This window comes from Schistocerca nitens, chromosome 4 (assembly GCF_023898315.1).
Source record: "Schistocerca nitens isolate TAMUIC-IGC-003100 chromosome 4, iqSchNite1.1, whole genome shotgun sequence".
NCBI lineage: Eukaryota > Metazoa > Arthropoda > Insecta > Orthoptera > Acrididae > Schistocerca > Schistocerca nitens.
Genome location: NC_064617.1, coordinates 861,038,238 through 861,054,534, shown reverse-complemented (window position 1 = coordinate 861,054,534; position 16,297 = coordinate 861,038,238). Strand labels below are relative to the sequence as shown.

Genomic DNA, 16,297 nt, shown 5'->3' with positions numbered 1-16,297 from the left:
GAGTTTTAAGTAACTGATACATTGCAGGTGCAGTCCACAAGAGATAAAAAATTGCAAGCTAACTTGATAAATCTATTGTCTCATAAGATTTGAATTTCGAAATCAGCTGCTTGATGCATGACTGCCAGTTCTCTTTTACTGATTGGAATGCTGCTAGTGCTGGCATTGTGGATTTGTTGTGACCTATGGCGGAGGGGCTTTTGGGGCTTACAGTGTTTGTTGCTGTTGTAAAAGTAGCTGGAACACGTGGACTTGAAGAACCTCACACTGTTCTTTTTTCTCCTGGCTGTTGAGGACACAACTAGTTCCAGAAGCAACCTACTTGAGGTCCAAAGATATCGAATGCTGTCAACAAGTAGATCTGTCTAGCAACTTTTGGGTGGTTACGGCATATAAAGGCAGAAGGCAAGCTGACAATAGTGGACCATGTAGAACCTTAAGTGCTGAGCAGGAAATTGACATGGCACATTGTGTATGCCCCTCTCTGCTGGGTGTTGGAAAAAGGTGCCCTCTTATAAGGGCAGTTGTCTTCATATCTCTGATATCTTGACATTGTTACTATTATGGGCACCAAATGAAAGATTTATTTTGACTGTGTTGTGAGATATGTCAGTACATAAGTCATTTTCACAGTTCGTGGTTTTATCTGACTGTGTAAAGTTTTTTCCCAGTTTTGTTTTGCTCATTTAATGAAGCTTTTTTTAGCTGATTTGAGCACATTGCTCACACTCTTGTATGAATTTTCTTTTAGGAGAAAAACTGAGAGAGAGGGAGTGGAGCAGAAGGACTTGGGAGAGGTGTCGTCGGGGGGTGGAGGCAGGGGGGAGGGGACAGAATTATAACCATCCAACACAGTAGAAAGATGGTCAATATGTGAACTGTAAGCAAGCAAAAACAAGTGCTGGAGAGACAAATAAAAATCAAGATAGCTACACGAGATGAAATGAAAACCACAATGGGAAAAACACCATTACCAAAACCTGTCTTGGAAAAAAAAAAAAAACTGTGGTGGACTAGACAGAAAACAATACTACTAATGAAGTGGCAACAGACACAGGGTAAACAAGAGAGAGGCTTGTTCATCTGTTAAAAGGGACAAGAGAATGAGAGTAACCAGGAGTTTACTAGAAAACATGCCCACTACGATGGGTCAGATAAAGGTAATAAGTAAGTGGAAATCAACAATAAAGAGCTGGCAACAGATATTTTGTTTTTAGAGCTATCCATTTTAATGATTATTTTTACAAACTTCTATTTTACTTCAGGTCATGGACAATGGAATTTATACATTATCTGCTCTCACTTCCAGGTTGTGTATTTTGTGAACAGTGGCTCTGAAGCCAATGATCTTGCCATGTTGCTCTGCAGATCATACACAAATAACTATGACATAATTGCTCTGCGAAATGCATACCATGGTATGAGTCCATATACAGCAGGTTTAGTTGGAATTTCTGCCTGGAAGCCTGATATACCAACTGGATCTGGTGTTTATCATGTAAGTTATTATGCATTTAGTTTTGAAATCATTATCTTCAAATAGTTAAGATTATAATGTATTCTCTTTTCTGTGTTTCCACACAATGAGTTCATACAATGAAAGCTTTCATGAGCAGATGGATTAGCTACTGGTAAATCTTCCGGGTTCATCCAGAGCTACGTTGGATGTCTTCAGACATGTTCTTGGTTCTGCTGACTTGACAAGACAGCAGCTGTAGACAAAACAGTTGGAATGAAAGAGTTTCGTGGGTCACAAATCTTAAAGTAAAATCAACTTTGTTATTTTGATTGTTAAAACAGCTTTTAAAAATAATTGGTACTTTTGATTCATCAAGATTTAGATAAACACAAGTTTTGGATCATCTACATCCTGTAAACTACTGTTAGGACTTACATTTTTTGCACAATGGAACAACAGCCAAACAAGATATAGAAACCCTAGTGCTTGATTTCCACCATCCTCCTGGCTTTATTTGTTTGATGTTTACTCATATGGTGCTTTGCGTCAATGGAATTATGTTTTAAAACAATATGTTATAAAATTATTAAAACTTATTCAAATCAAATAATCAAATTTTTTATGAAAGTAAAGGGTAGATAATAATAATGATACTACTAATAACAATAACTATAAAGCATAATAATTTACATAACTGTGCAAGTGAATGGGGAAGGTGTTGGCCATAACCCATTAGGAACAGCCATCCAAACAATTGCCTGGAATGATTTAGGAAAAATCATGAGGCAGATTTTCATACTTTTCAATGCAGTTTAGTGACTAAAAAATTGCAAGACACATTCTTGTCTGAGGCACACTGAATAAAGATTATCACTTAATCAGCCAGTAGGTGTACTGTGACATCATTGTAAGAAACTGTCACTTTTTAAGCAACTTAAATGGCTCACATTTTTACTAAGAATATTTTTCTCCTTGAACTGAGTTGCCTCAAAATATTATCCCTGTGACATCAATGAATGAAGGTATGTGAACTCTATGGATTTTTGCTGTATCACTGGTGCCGACTGTGCACAATACATTAATTAAAAAAAAAAAGGTGAAGTACTGAAATATATCTTGGGATTGATACTCATAAAGCACCTAGAGATAGTTTTAATAAGGCAATGGTTGCTTGACTGGAGAATCATTGTTTGTGAAGATGTCAGTATTGATTTTATGTTGAATAATTGTGACTGAGCACAAAAAAAGTTGTTGATTATTCTCCACAGTAAAATTCCCAGTCAGCATTGAAGGACACAGAGCAATACCCACTGATAATTCGTTTTTAGATCCAGTATCTTCATTGATCAGTAATTAATACAAAAAATTTATAGTCAACAGTTTATCTGATTATGATAGCCAAATGTTAACTGTACAGTGATCTTACCAGTTAGGTAAACATAATACAAGAAAAGTATTGTTTCAGAAAATGGTAAATGATGACTCACCCATGACGTTTCTATCACAGTATTAAATTCTTGCACTGACTTGATAAGACTATTGTAAGCTATCTGTGTAGTCAATGAGTGACTCAGGGTACATTTCCTGACAGATTTAAATGTTTTGTAGTAACATGTATCTATAAAACTAGAGCTAGGCAAACTACTTCTGATAATAGACCCACACTTCAAAGAATTATTATAAATTTACTATCACAGCACCATTCATTGTGATGTTATTTTCATCCTAGACAATGAATCCAGATGTTTTTCGAGGAGTATGGGGTGGAAAATATTGCAGAGATTCACCCGTACAGACAGTACGCAAATGCAATTGCAGCCCATCATGCTGTGAGGCATCAAGCAGATACATTGATCAGCTGGAAGAAATTCTTCAAACCTCTGTTCACAAGAAGAGAGTTGCTGGCTTTTTTGCTGAATCCATACAGGTCTGTATTCACCTTGCACAAGTATGTGTTTCTGAAATCTACATCTATATCAACATAGATACTACATATAATGTAATTGGATGGTTTAAAAAATCTACTCACCAAGCAGCAGCATTAGAACTCACATACATATTCCACAAGCCACTGTACGGTGCATGACAGAAACGCTATATCTTCTTTCTAATCCTATTGGCCATTCAAAATCTGATACATAATGAATTATTACATTTGTAAACCATCTATAAAAATCCTTCATATCCAAGAAACAACTTAAACCCCTTCTCTGGGTCAGATCCACTGATGGTATCTTCATGATATGGACCCACAGCGAAAACAACCTCTGTTTTTCCCTCCATAACCTCAACATCTATGCACAAACCCACTTCACCTGATCCTCTTTAACACAATGAGCAACGTTCCAGGGTGTTAATATACATCTCTTTGATAGGTCCAAAACAAGCAACAAATACTCTCGTGCACATCCATTCATACAGCAAACCCATTGCCAGAACTTCTGCTGGTCTCCATAGTCATCTATTTCCTTTTCAGTTTCTTGCTCTGTCCCCTTCCTCTCCCATCATTCACCATCTGATTCCTTCAATGTACTCAACTCTCTAGTGCAACTTACTGTTCTATTACATCTGGCTATGCACCATCCATTCATCATTTGCAGCTGAGTTATTGCTTCTCTCATTTTTATTTGTAAGAGCATATTTATAGTGATTACTGTTGGTATGTACAACATTCCCTTTGATATTTGGAGGAGACAGGTTGTATGAAGAGCATTTGAAGAAGATGAATTATGTAAAAATATTTTACTAGTGTTAACAGAAATAGCTGTACTGTTTATTTTGAAACAGAATAGAAGTGATTCTCTACAGTAATATGTTAACTGTCAATATCACCAATAACCAATTAAAATAGGTTGCTGGACTGTGCATAACAGAAGTACTAAATTTCAGGGAGTTGGTGGAACAGTCCAATATCCAAAAGACTATCTTAAAAAGGCATTCAAGATAATAAAAGACAGTGGAGGGCTTTGTGTGTCAGACGAGGTAAGTTTGAAAAAAAAATATGTATGCTGAACAATGGTCATTTTACTTTTAAAAGGCCAGCTTACAAAATATATGTCTTGACTTAGCTGTGGGACTGAGAATCTCTCTTCTCTATGTTAATATCTTTTGAGGACTTCTAATACTTTGAGGTTTGTGATTGGATACACTGACAAAATAGACATCTTTATTACCTGGATTCATGGCAAGCCCAGTCTATTTAAGTATGCAGAACAGATTGGTTCTTTCTCCAGAGAAAAATTTACAGTGTCCAAAATCTCATTCTGTTCTCTCAGTTACGAGGGGGCTGTGGGTACTCTCAGTTAAGGGGGGGGGGTTAATATCACTAATAAATATTTGTAAAAAATTTCTCTTTGATAGGGGTTCATTTTACATACCATTTCTATGTTACAGAGGCACTGTGGCACACAAATGGAGGATATTTCACTGACTCTACCACAAATGTAATGAATACTCCAACTTCCTTAAATTATTCAGATGGTCTTATGTCATTCACAGAGCCTCTTTCAAGCTTGTCTTTTCTCCCACAGTCTATCATTTAGCATCTCCTCCCATTACAGTCCTCGTCCGTTCACATCATCTTTCACATGACTTTTCCACTGTGGTTTCCAATTAGTCTTCATCAAGATTCTGTCCATTCTAGTGTTCTTCATGGAAGACTTTCTGCTTCCATTCTTTTAATGTGGCCAAACCGTTTAAGCCTTTTACTATTTATAGTTTCTTTTAGGAGCTTCACCTGCAGGATGTTTAATTTTGTTACATTTCTTATCCTGTCCCCTTCTTGTCTTACTCAGGATCCCTCATAAAAGTGCAATTCTGTTCCTTGTGTTCTGCTCAGATCTTTCTTTCTCCAGGTCCAACATTCTGATCCATAGGTCAAAACTGGCAGATAATATGACTTGTGTATCATGATCTTTGCTTTGGCCGGTATTTTCCAATAATAAAATTTTGACTGATTTTCTATTCTCTCTGAAATTTGTTCCTTGATGTGTCCTTTCTTCATTAATTTACTTCCCAAATACATGAACACATCTACTTTCTTAATTGCTATTCCACTGAAACTAACTAATTTAATTTTTTTCCATTTTGCTGCTGATTTTCATTACTTAGCTTATTTCCATGCCTGCTTCTTCAGTTACTCTCTGCCAGGTGTTTAGTCATTCTTTCAATTTCTGCTCATTTTCATCCCAAATCATGACATCGTCTGCATATGCTATGATTTTCATATCATCTGATGTCCATGACTTTATTAGAAAACACTGGTGAGAGTGAACTTCCTTGCTGAACATCTCTGTCCATTATAAACCATTCTGAGTTTTTTCATCTTTTATAACATAACATCTTTTATAACATTTTTAACATGTTTCTGATTCTCAGTTGCAATTCTTTTGACAATTCCAGCCTATTCAGACCTTGCCATATTTTTTTCTTCTAACACTGTCATAATCTCTTTGTATCAATGACTACTACAGTGTCTTTCCCAGATTCCTATTTCTTTTTTACAGTCTAGCTGGCTGTAAATATACCTTCTATAGTTGATCTTCCAGGTTGAAATCCTTGTTGTTCTTAATTGTGGTTCTGTCTTATTCCTTATTTTCTGTATATTAACTTTTTATAAATCTTCATGCAGTTGCACAGTAATGCTGTTCCTCTGTAATTCTCACAGAGCACTTAGTTACCCTTCTTTAAGATAGGTACAATACTTACCTTTGTCCAGTCATCACAAACTTTTTCATATTTTCACACTATCCACAACTTTTCTATTTCCTCTCTGACCAAAGTATAAAAACAAATTATCCAAATTTCCATGTTGTTGTTGTTGTTGTTGTTGTGGTCTTCAGTCCTGAGACTGGTTTGATGCAGCTCTCCATGCTACTCTATCCTGTGCAAGCTTCTTCATCTCCCAGTACCTACTGCAACCTACATCCTTCTGAATCTGCTTTGTGTATTCATCTCTTGGTCTCCCTCTACGATTTTTACCCTCCACGCTGCCCTCCAATACTAAATTGGTGATCCCTTGAAGCCTCAGAACATGTCCTACCAACCGATCCCTTCTTCTGGTCAAGTTGTGCCACAAACTCCTCTTCTCCCCAATCCTATTCAGTACCTCCTCATTAGTTATGTGATCTACCCATCTAATCTTCAGCATTCTTCTGTAGCACCACATTTCGAAAGCTTCTATTCTCTTCTTGTCCAAACTATTTACTGTCCATGTTTCACTTCCATACATGGCTACACTCCATACAAATACTTTCAGAAATGACTTCCTGACACTTAAATCTATATTCGATGTTAAAAAATTTCTCTTCTTCAGAAACGCTTTCCTTGCCATTGCCAGTCTACATTTTATATCCTCTCTACTTCTACCATCATCAGTTATTTTGCTCCCCAAATAGCAAAACTCCCTGACTACTTTAAGTGTCTCATTTCCTAATCTAATACCCTCAACATCACCCGACTTAATTCGACTACATTCCATTATCCTCGTTTTGCTTTTGTTGATGTTCATCTTATACCCTCCCTTCAAGACACCATCCATTCCGTTCAACTGCTCTTCTAAGTCCTTTGCTGTCTCTGACAGAATTACAATGTCATCGGCGAACCTCAAGGTTTTTATTTCTTCTCCATGGATTTTAATACCTATTCCGAATATTTCTTTTGTTTCCTTTACTGCTTGCTCAATATACAGATTGAATAACATCGGGGAGAGGCTACAACCCTGTCTTACTCCCTTCCCAATCACTGCTTCCCTTTCATGTCCATCGACTCTTATAACTGCCATCTGGTTTCTGTACAAATTGTAAATAGCCTTTCACTCCCTGTATTTTACCCCAGCCACCTTTAGAAATTGAAAGAGAGTATTCCAGTCAACATTGTCAAAAGCTTTCTCTAAGTCTACAAATGCTAGAAACGTAGGTTTGCCTTTCCTTAATCTTTCTTCTAAGATAAGTCGTAAGGTCAGTATTGCCTCACGTGTTCCAGTATTTCTACGGAATCCAAACTGATCTTCCCCGAGGTCGGCTTCTACTAGTTTTTCCATTCGTCTGTAAAGAATTCGTGTTAGTATTTTGCAGCTGTGGCTTATTAAACTGATTGTTCGGTAATTGTCACATCTGTCAACACCTGCTTTCTTTGGGATTGGAATTATTATATTCTTCTTGAGGTCTGAGGGTATTTCGCCTGTTTCATACATCTTGCTCACCAGATGGTAGTTTTGTCAGGACTGGCTCTCCCAAGGCCAATGGAATGTTGTCTACTCCGGGGGCCTTGTTTCGACTCAGGTCTTTCAGTGCTCTGTCAAACTCTTCACGCAGTATCATATCTCCCATTTCATCTTCATCTACATCCTCTTCCATTTCCATAATATTGTCCTCAAGTACATCGCCCTTGTATAGACCCTCTGTGTACTCCTTCCACCTTTCTGCTTTCCCTTCTTTGCTTAGAACTGGGTTTCCATCTGAGCTCTTGATGTTCATACAAGTGGTTCTCTTATGTCCAAAGCTCTCTTTAATTTTCCTGTAGGCAGTATCTATCTTACCCCTAGTGAGATAAGCCTCTACATCCTTACATTTGTCCTCTAGCCATCCCTGCTTAGCCATTTTTCACTTCCTGTTGATCTCATTTTTGAGACGTTTGTATTCCTTTTTGCCTGCTTCATTTACTGCATTTTTATATTTTCTCCTTTCATCAATTAAATTCAATATTTCTTCTGTTACCCAAGGATTTCTACTAGCCCTCGTCTTTTTACCTACTTGATCCTCTGCTGCCTTCACTACTTCATCCCTCAAAGCTACCCATTCTTCTTCTACTGTATTTCTTTCCCCCATTCCTGTCAATTGTTCCCTTATGCTCTCCCTGAAACTCTGTACAACCTCTGGTTCTTTCTGTTTATACAGGTCCCATCTCCTTAAATTCCCACCTTTTTTCAGTTTCTTCAGTTTTAATCTACAGGTCATAACCAATAGATTGTGGTTAGTGTTCACATCTGCCCCTGGAAATGTCTTACAATTTAAAACCTGGTTCCTAAATCTCTGTCTTACCATTATATAATCTATCTGATACCTTTTAGTATGTCCAGGGTTCGTCCATGTATACAACCTTCTATCATGATTCTTAAACCAAGTGTTAGCTACGATTAAGTTGTGCTCTGTGCAAAATTCTACCAGGCGGCTTCCTCTTTCATTTCTTAGCCCCAATCCATATTCACCTACTACGTTTCCTTCTCTCCCTTTTCCTACACTGGAATTCCAGTCACCCATGACTATTAAATTTTCGTCTCCCTTCACTATCTGAATAATTTCTTTTATTTCATCATACATTTCTTCAATTTCTTTGTCATCTGCAGAGCTAGTTGGCATATAAACTTGTACTACTGTAGTAGGTGTGGGCTTCGTATCTATCTTGGCCACAATAATGCGTTCACTATGCTGTTTGTAGTAGCTTACCCGCATTCCTATTTTCCTATTCATTATTAAACCTACTCCTGCATTACCCCTATTTGACTTTGTGTTTATAACCCTGTAGTCACCTGACCAGAAGTCTTCTTCCTCCTGCCACCGAACTTCACTAATTCCCACTATATCTAACTTTAACCTATCCATTTCCCTTTTCAAATTTTCTAACCTACCTGCCCGATTAAGGGACCTGACATTCCACGCTCCGATCCGTAGAACGCCAGTTTTCTTTCTCCTGATAACGACATCCTCTTGAGTAGTCCCCGCCCGGAGATCTGAATGGGGGACTATTTTACCTCCGGAATATTTTACCCAAGAGGACGCCATCATCATTTAATCATACAGTAAAGCTGCATGCCCTCGGGAAAAATTACGGCCGTAGTTTCCCCTTGCTTTCAGCCGTTCGCAGTACCAGCACAGCAAGGCCGTTTTGGTTATTGTTACAAGGCCAGATCAGTCAATCATCCAGACTGTTGCCCTTGCAACTACTGAAAAGACTGCTGCCCCTCTTTCCATAGTTATTTCAAATTATGCAAGAAGATTCTTTGCAAAGTAATGTCTAAAGCAAAACAACTAGCAAATAAAACCTATATAAATGATTCTATTAATAAATGTAAAGCCATGTGGGATATTGTCAGAAAAACTTTACAAATTGATGTCAAACAGGAAACACCACAATCTCTTCAATACAGTGGCCAACAAATAACAGACATCAAACAATAATGTTTGTGATACATTCAATAAACAGATTTCTGGAATTTTTAGCAGTCTTTCAATTGGTCACTCTCCACCAACAAAATATTTCCCTCCATACTGTAAAAGATCTGACAAATCACTTTTTCTAATACCTGCAACTTTGGAGGGGGGTTCTCCTAACTATTAGAAATATGAAAAATTCCCTCTTGTCCATCCTTGACAGTTTACCTAGCTTTGTAATAAAACAGGACACTACTGAAACAGTACAACCACTCTGCAACATAATCAACTGTGCCCATGGGTACTGGCATTTTCCCTCAGCCACTGAAAACCTCCAAGATAGTTCCATCAAACAAGAAAGGGGACAAGTGTGAGGTCAACAAGTACAGACTTATATCCCTCTTCCCATCTGTGTCCAAAATAATAGAAAAAAATGTATATACTTGAGTAGCATCCTTTTATGAGAATAACTCCACACTAAGAGCACAACAGTCTGGCTTTCATAAAACAATGGGCTTCTCTTTTCATTTACTGACCAGACAATATTTGTATTTAATGAAAAACGGTATGCTTCTTGACTTTTTGGTGCTCTGACTAAGATGTCTGATCTAGTCAATCACACACAACTCCTACGTAAATTGGATGCTTATGGTATAAGATGAATCTGTAATGAATGATTTCAGTCATATCTCTCAAACAGAGGGCAGCTGGTAGAAATAACAACACTTGATGGAAGAACAACCTGTTCAGATATAATACCATTCAGATAAGGAGTCCCACAGGGCTCAACACTAGGCTCCAACCTCTTCCTTCTCTTTATTAATGACCTCTCAGAATACCTACCCTCAACAATTCCTGTGTTACTCTTCGATGATATAGACCTCCTATCTTGTAACATTTCTCCAAAGCGGATGACAGCTGTGAAAGGCTCTATGAACACAACCTCTTTACTTAATATGGAAAAACATCTGTCCATCAGAGATCCATACAACACATACGAAATCACTAATTCTAGACAAGAAAGTTGTAAAATAGGTTAATGAGACTAAATTCCTGGATAGACAATATTGTACAGTGTAATATCCACAGAGATGAACTACTATGTAAACTGAGTAACCTCTGCTATGGCTTTAGACTTCTATGTCAAAGGTATGGCTTGACTACCATTAAAACTGTGTACTTTGCACCAGTTAACTCAGTCATTTCATATGGCATTCCTTTCTGGGGGTCAATACACAAGCAAATATTTATTATGCAAAAACAAAGTGACAAGGTCATGATTTGATTACAAGCACCTACCAAACTAATCTTTAAAGAACAGGCAATATTACCTGTCTAATGCATATACCTCTTAAGAATAAATAAGAATCTCCTGCTCTTTAAAACAAATAATGATGTGCATGATTATCATACCTATGGTGATGGCAACATTCATCTGACAAACAAATAAGTAGGATTCTCAGACACATATGTAGTAGCTCACTGAAACAGGGAATTTTTCCAGATAGACTGAAATATGCTATTGTTATTTATTTATTTTTATTTTATTTGGTATGCGTATTCCATGGATCTGTACATGTGAGTGATTTGCCTGGATGTGGAACGTGTCAATACAATTGTACAAATACAATTAATGCTACAGAATAGTAATATAATACTATGATATAGATATTAATAAGTATCACTTTTTCTCATTTACAAGCTGTCATTTAACTAGTATAGCAATTCACAATATAACATTATAACATTAACACTATAACATTAACATAATATTGTATCATCCATCTAATAACTAAGAGCCTAAATACATCTATTATTAAGGGAGGGCATTACTTCTGGAAAAGAATTCATCTAACGAGTACAGTGGATGGTCAAGCAGGTATTTTTTTAATGTACCTTTGAACAGCGTTTCATTTTCTCTTGTACATTTAATATAATTAGGCAATGCATTAAAAGTCTTTATAGCAGCATACTTTACTCCCTTCTGTACAAGTGAGAAATTTTTTAGTTCAACATGTAGATCATCTTTACCTCTAATATTGTAGTTATGGTATGAACAATTTGTTTCATACTGAGCAACGTCTTTATTAACTACATTCATCAGAGAGTATATGTACTGACATGTTGTAGTCAGAATACCTAACTGTGTGAAAAGTTTTCTACATGAGGTTCGTGGAGGAACCCCACACATGAGTCTGACTGCTCTCTTCTGACAAGGGAACCTCCCCATCGCACCCCCCTCAGATTTAGTTATAAGTTGGCACAGTGCATAGGCCTTGAAAAACTGAACACAGATCAATCGAGAAAACAGGAAGAAGTTGTGTGGAACTATGAAAAAAATAAGCAAAATATACAAACTGAGTAGTCCATGTGCAAGATAAGCAACATCAAGAATACTGTGAGCTTAGGAGCGCCGTGATCCCGTGGTTAGCGTGAGCAGGTTCAGAATGAGAGGTCCTTGGTTCAAGTCTTCCCTCGAGTGAAAACTTTACTTTTTTATTTTCGCAAAGTTATGATCTGTCCATTCCTTCATTGATGTCTCTGTTCACTGTAATAAGTTTAGTGTCTGTGTTTTGCGGCCGCACCGCAAAACCATGCAATTAGTAGACCAAAGGACGTGCCTCTCCAATGGGCACCGAAAACATTTGATCGGAAGGTCATAGGTCAACCGATTCCTCCACAGGAAAACACGTCTGATATATTCTATACGACACTGGTGATGGCATGTGCGTCACATGTCAGGAATATGTTGTCGACCCACCTAACTTGTACACTTGGCAAATGGGTAAAAAGATTCTTCTACCTTGCCCGATTTAGGTTTTATTGTGGATGTGATAGTCACTCCCAAAAAAGTGATGAAAACATAAGAGTTTGTCACATAAACTGCAACAAATGAATGCAACAGTTTCACAGTCGCACAGTTTTCCCTGTGCTCTGTCAAAACATATGTTTTTAACGTTTTCAAATTTTTCCGTGTGTAGACCATCAAATCCTGCGTATGTCCAAGCAAATCTGAACATGTCCTGGAATTGTGGAGAGCGAAGTTCATTATGTTTGAGTGCCTGAACTTTGATAATAGTCTGAAAATAAAAAATTAAAACTTTTCACACTAGGGAAGACTTGAACCAAGGACCTTTCATTCTGCAGCTGCTCACGCTAACCACGGGACCACGGGGCTCCTGAGCTCACAGTATCCTTGATGTTGCTTGTCTTACGCATGGACTACTCAGTTTGTATAGTTTACCTATTTTTTTCATAGTTCCACACAACTTCTTCCTGTTTTCTCGATTGATCTGTGTTCAGTTTTTCAAGGCCTATCCACTGTGCCAACTTATAACTAAATCTGAGAGGGGTGCGATGGGGAGGTTCCCTTGTGAGCAGTTAAGATTTTTTTTTAGGTTGGTGAATTACCCCAGAATATTATTCCGTAACTCATTAATGAGTGAAAGTACCCAAAGTAAGATGATTTTAAAATGTTGATGTCCCCAAAATGAGTAATGATTCTTAGAGCAAAAGTTGCTGATGAAAGCCTTTTTAGAGTAAGGGACACATTCTGTTCCCAGTTGAGCCTACTGTCAATGTGAACCCCCAGGAATTTAATGGATTTCACCTGTTCTAGTTCCTGGTTGTCATGAGCAATTACTATATTTTCTAGAGTTTTATTTTTTGTGTGGAACTGTAGAAAATTAGTTTTTTTTAAAATATTAACTGAAAGAGAATTAATTGAAAACCAAGTTGTAACTTCTCTGAGTATATCATTAGCTTCAGTCTCCAGATCAGCAGTAGACTTACCATTTACAACAATGCTTGTATCATCAGCAAACATGGTGAATTCACAATTTTTACTAATGGACAGGGGTACATCATTAACATATATTAAAAACAGCAATGGTCCAAGGACAGATCCCTGAGGAACTCCATGCTGAATTTTGCCCCATTCAGAATCCACTAGATTAGAAGATCTTTTGTTACAGCTGTTTAGAACCACCTTTTGTTTCCTGTCTTTAAGATATGATTTTAGCCAGTTACCTATAGGCCCTTTGATTCCGTAATGATAGGCCTTCTCCAAACGTATATTGTGGTTTACACATTCAAAGGCCTTGGAAATATCACAGAAGACACCAACTGGTGACTTCTTACTATTAATAGACTCCAAGACATCATTTGTGAGTGAATATATGGCACACTCTGTGGAAACCCCTTTTTGAAAACTAAACTGTCTGTGATTAATATTATTAAGTTTATCAACATGTGCCACAATCCTGTTATACAATGCCTTTTCAAGAACCTTTGAAAATGTTGTTACGAGAGAGACAGGACGATAATTTTTGACATCTGTAGCATTGCCAGACTTGAAAAGAGGTCTCACAATGGCATATTTCATTCTCTCTGGTACAACTCCCTCATAAAGAGACGTGTTGCAAATGTGAGCAAGTACTACACTTACATCATTACTACAAGCTTTCAACAGTTTACTAGAGATGTTATCTGTACCTGAAGATCCTTTACTTTTCAATGAGTGAATTATTTTTTTAAATTTCATTAACAGTTATAGGTGTTACATTTATATCATTAAAACATTGTGGGAGGTTAAGTTTCAGAATATCTGCTGCTTCCCTTATGTCACCACTGCAACCTATTTGAGAGGTGACACTTAGAAAGTGGTTGTTAAATGTGTCTGCTATCTGTTTACTATCAGTTATTTCCAAATCGTTAATTTTTAGGACAGCAGTTTTTTCATTGCCAGATGGTGCAGTACCTGTTTCCCTCTTTATTACATTCCAAATCGTTCTGATTTTATTATTTGAACAATTAATTTCAGATTGTATGCACATACTTTTAGATTTTTTAATGACTTAGTTAAGATTTTGCAGTATGTCCTATAATATTTCATCTGGAGGGGATTATTGGATTGTCTGGATGTTATATATAGTTCTCTTTTTCTCTGGCATGATATTTTTATGCTCTTGGTGAGCCATGGGTTTTTGCTTGATTGCCTGTTCTGTAGTCTACAGACCTTTTTTGGAAAGACACTTTCAAATATACTTGATAATTCATCAGTACATAAATTATATTTTGTATTAACATCATTTGCAAGATAAACATACCTCCAGTCAGTCTTCCGAATGCATAATTTGAATTTTTGGATATTTTCCTCGTTCATGTTTCTAATGGTTTTCCATGGTGCACTAGCTTTGTTCTGATTTGTATTAAAGTTGTCAATTGTGAGTATTTGCCCATCATGATCAGAGAGACCATTTATGACTTTTTCAACTTTGATGTGATGAGTTTTACTCATATCTACAAAGATATTGTCTATTAGAGTGCTCGAAGTGGCAGTAGTTCTTGTGGGAAAACTGATAGTGGAGACAAGGTTGTAGGTATGCATTAAATTTGCAAACTCTGTCTTAGAAGATGAGCTTTCTAGGAAATCTGTATTAAAATCTCCAGTCACTATAATGTCCCTATTTTTTCTCGTGAGATACAATAGCACAGAATCTAATTGTTTCATGAATACTTTAAAATTACCAGATGGAGCCCTGTATATTGCTACGATTACCAGTTTCTTGTTAGCTTCTACTATTTCTGTGACACATGCCTCAAAGTCTTTCTCTATACAATATTTCTCTACATCTATTGTATTAAAGGACAGGCTGTTTTTCACATAAATAACTGCCCCACCTTTGCACATATGCTTTCTACAAAATGAGGTAGCTAAAACATAGTTTGGAATATTGAGCATTTCGATGCCAAAAGTGACATGGTGTTCTGTCAGACAGAGAATATGAGCACAATTTGTGGCTGTTGGTTCATCAATATTTACAATAAATTGGTCTAACTTACAGAGCAGGCTTTGAATATTTTGGTGAAAAATTTTGAGCTTATTTTTAATTACATGATTGGTTGTGGTGCTGCCACTGTTGGGACTGAGTTTTATTTCTTTTGACATACCAGTATTAGAGGAACAGTTTTCGGCAGGGAAGGGGGAGCTATTGTGCTGGTAACACCCACATTTGTTGTTATTAACTTCATTACTTACATTCTGATTGGAACCTTCCCCCTTCTGCCCCAGTACCATCAAAATCCCCACTGTTGTTCTCAAAATTTAGTGGGAGTCCATTTGCAGAGAACCACTTAATAATTTTCTGAAAGACATTATTTGCAATTTCCTCAGCTGCATAACAAAGGGGATAGATCTGATGCTAAGAACTACCACCCAATCTCACTTCTGCAGCTTTATCCAAAATTCTTGAAAAAGTAATGTATTCAAGAGTAGTGTCACATACACTCCTGGAAATTGAAATAAGAACACCGTGAATTCATTGTCTCAGGAAGGGGAAACTTTATTGACACATTCCTGGGGTCCGATACATCACATGATCACACTGACAGAACCACAGGCACATAGACACAGGCAACAGAGCATGCACAATGTCGGCACTAGTACAGTGTATATCCACCTTTCGCAGCAATGCAGGCTGCTATTCTCCCATGGAGACGATCGTAGAGATGCTGGATGTAGTCCTGTGGAACGGCTTGCCATGCCATTTCCACCTGGCGCCTCAGTTGGACCAGCGTTCGTGCTGGACGTGCAGACCGCGTGAGACGACGCTTCATCCAGTCCCAAACATGCTCAATGGGGGACAGATCCGGAGATCTTGCTGGCCAGGGTAGTTGACTTACACCT

General features: G+C 37.4%; 1 protein-coding gene across 1 annotated transcript in view; it reads left to right on the top strand.

Moving 5' to 3' along the window:
• LOC126253315 (alanine--glyoxylate aminotransferase 2, mitochondrial-like) overlaps positions 1-16,297 on the top strand; it is a 239,671-nt gene that overhangs the window by 168,199 nt on the left and 55,175 nt on the right. Inside the window, exons 5-7 of the mRNA XM_049954563.1 lie at positions 1,310-1,498; positions 3,189-3,386; positions 4,349-4,441. Of these exons, the coding sequence (XP_049810520.1) occupies positions 1,310-1,498; positions 3,189-3,386; positions 4,349-4,441 (480 nt within the window). The remainder of the gene's footprint in view (positions 1-1,309; positions 1,499-3,188; positions 3,387-4,348; positions 4,442-16,297) is intronic.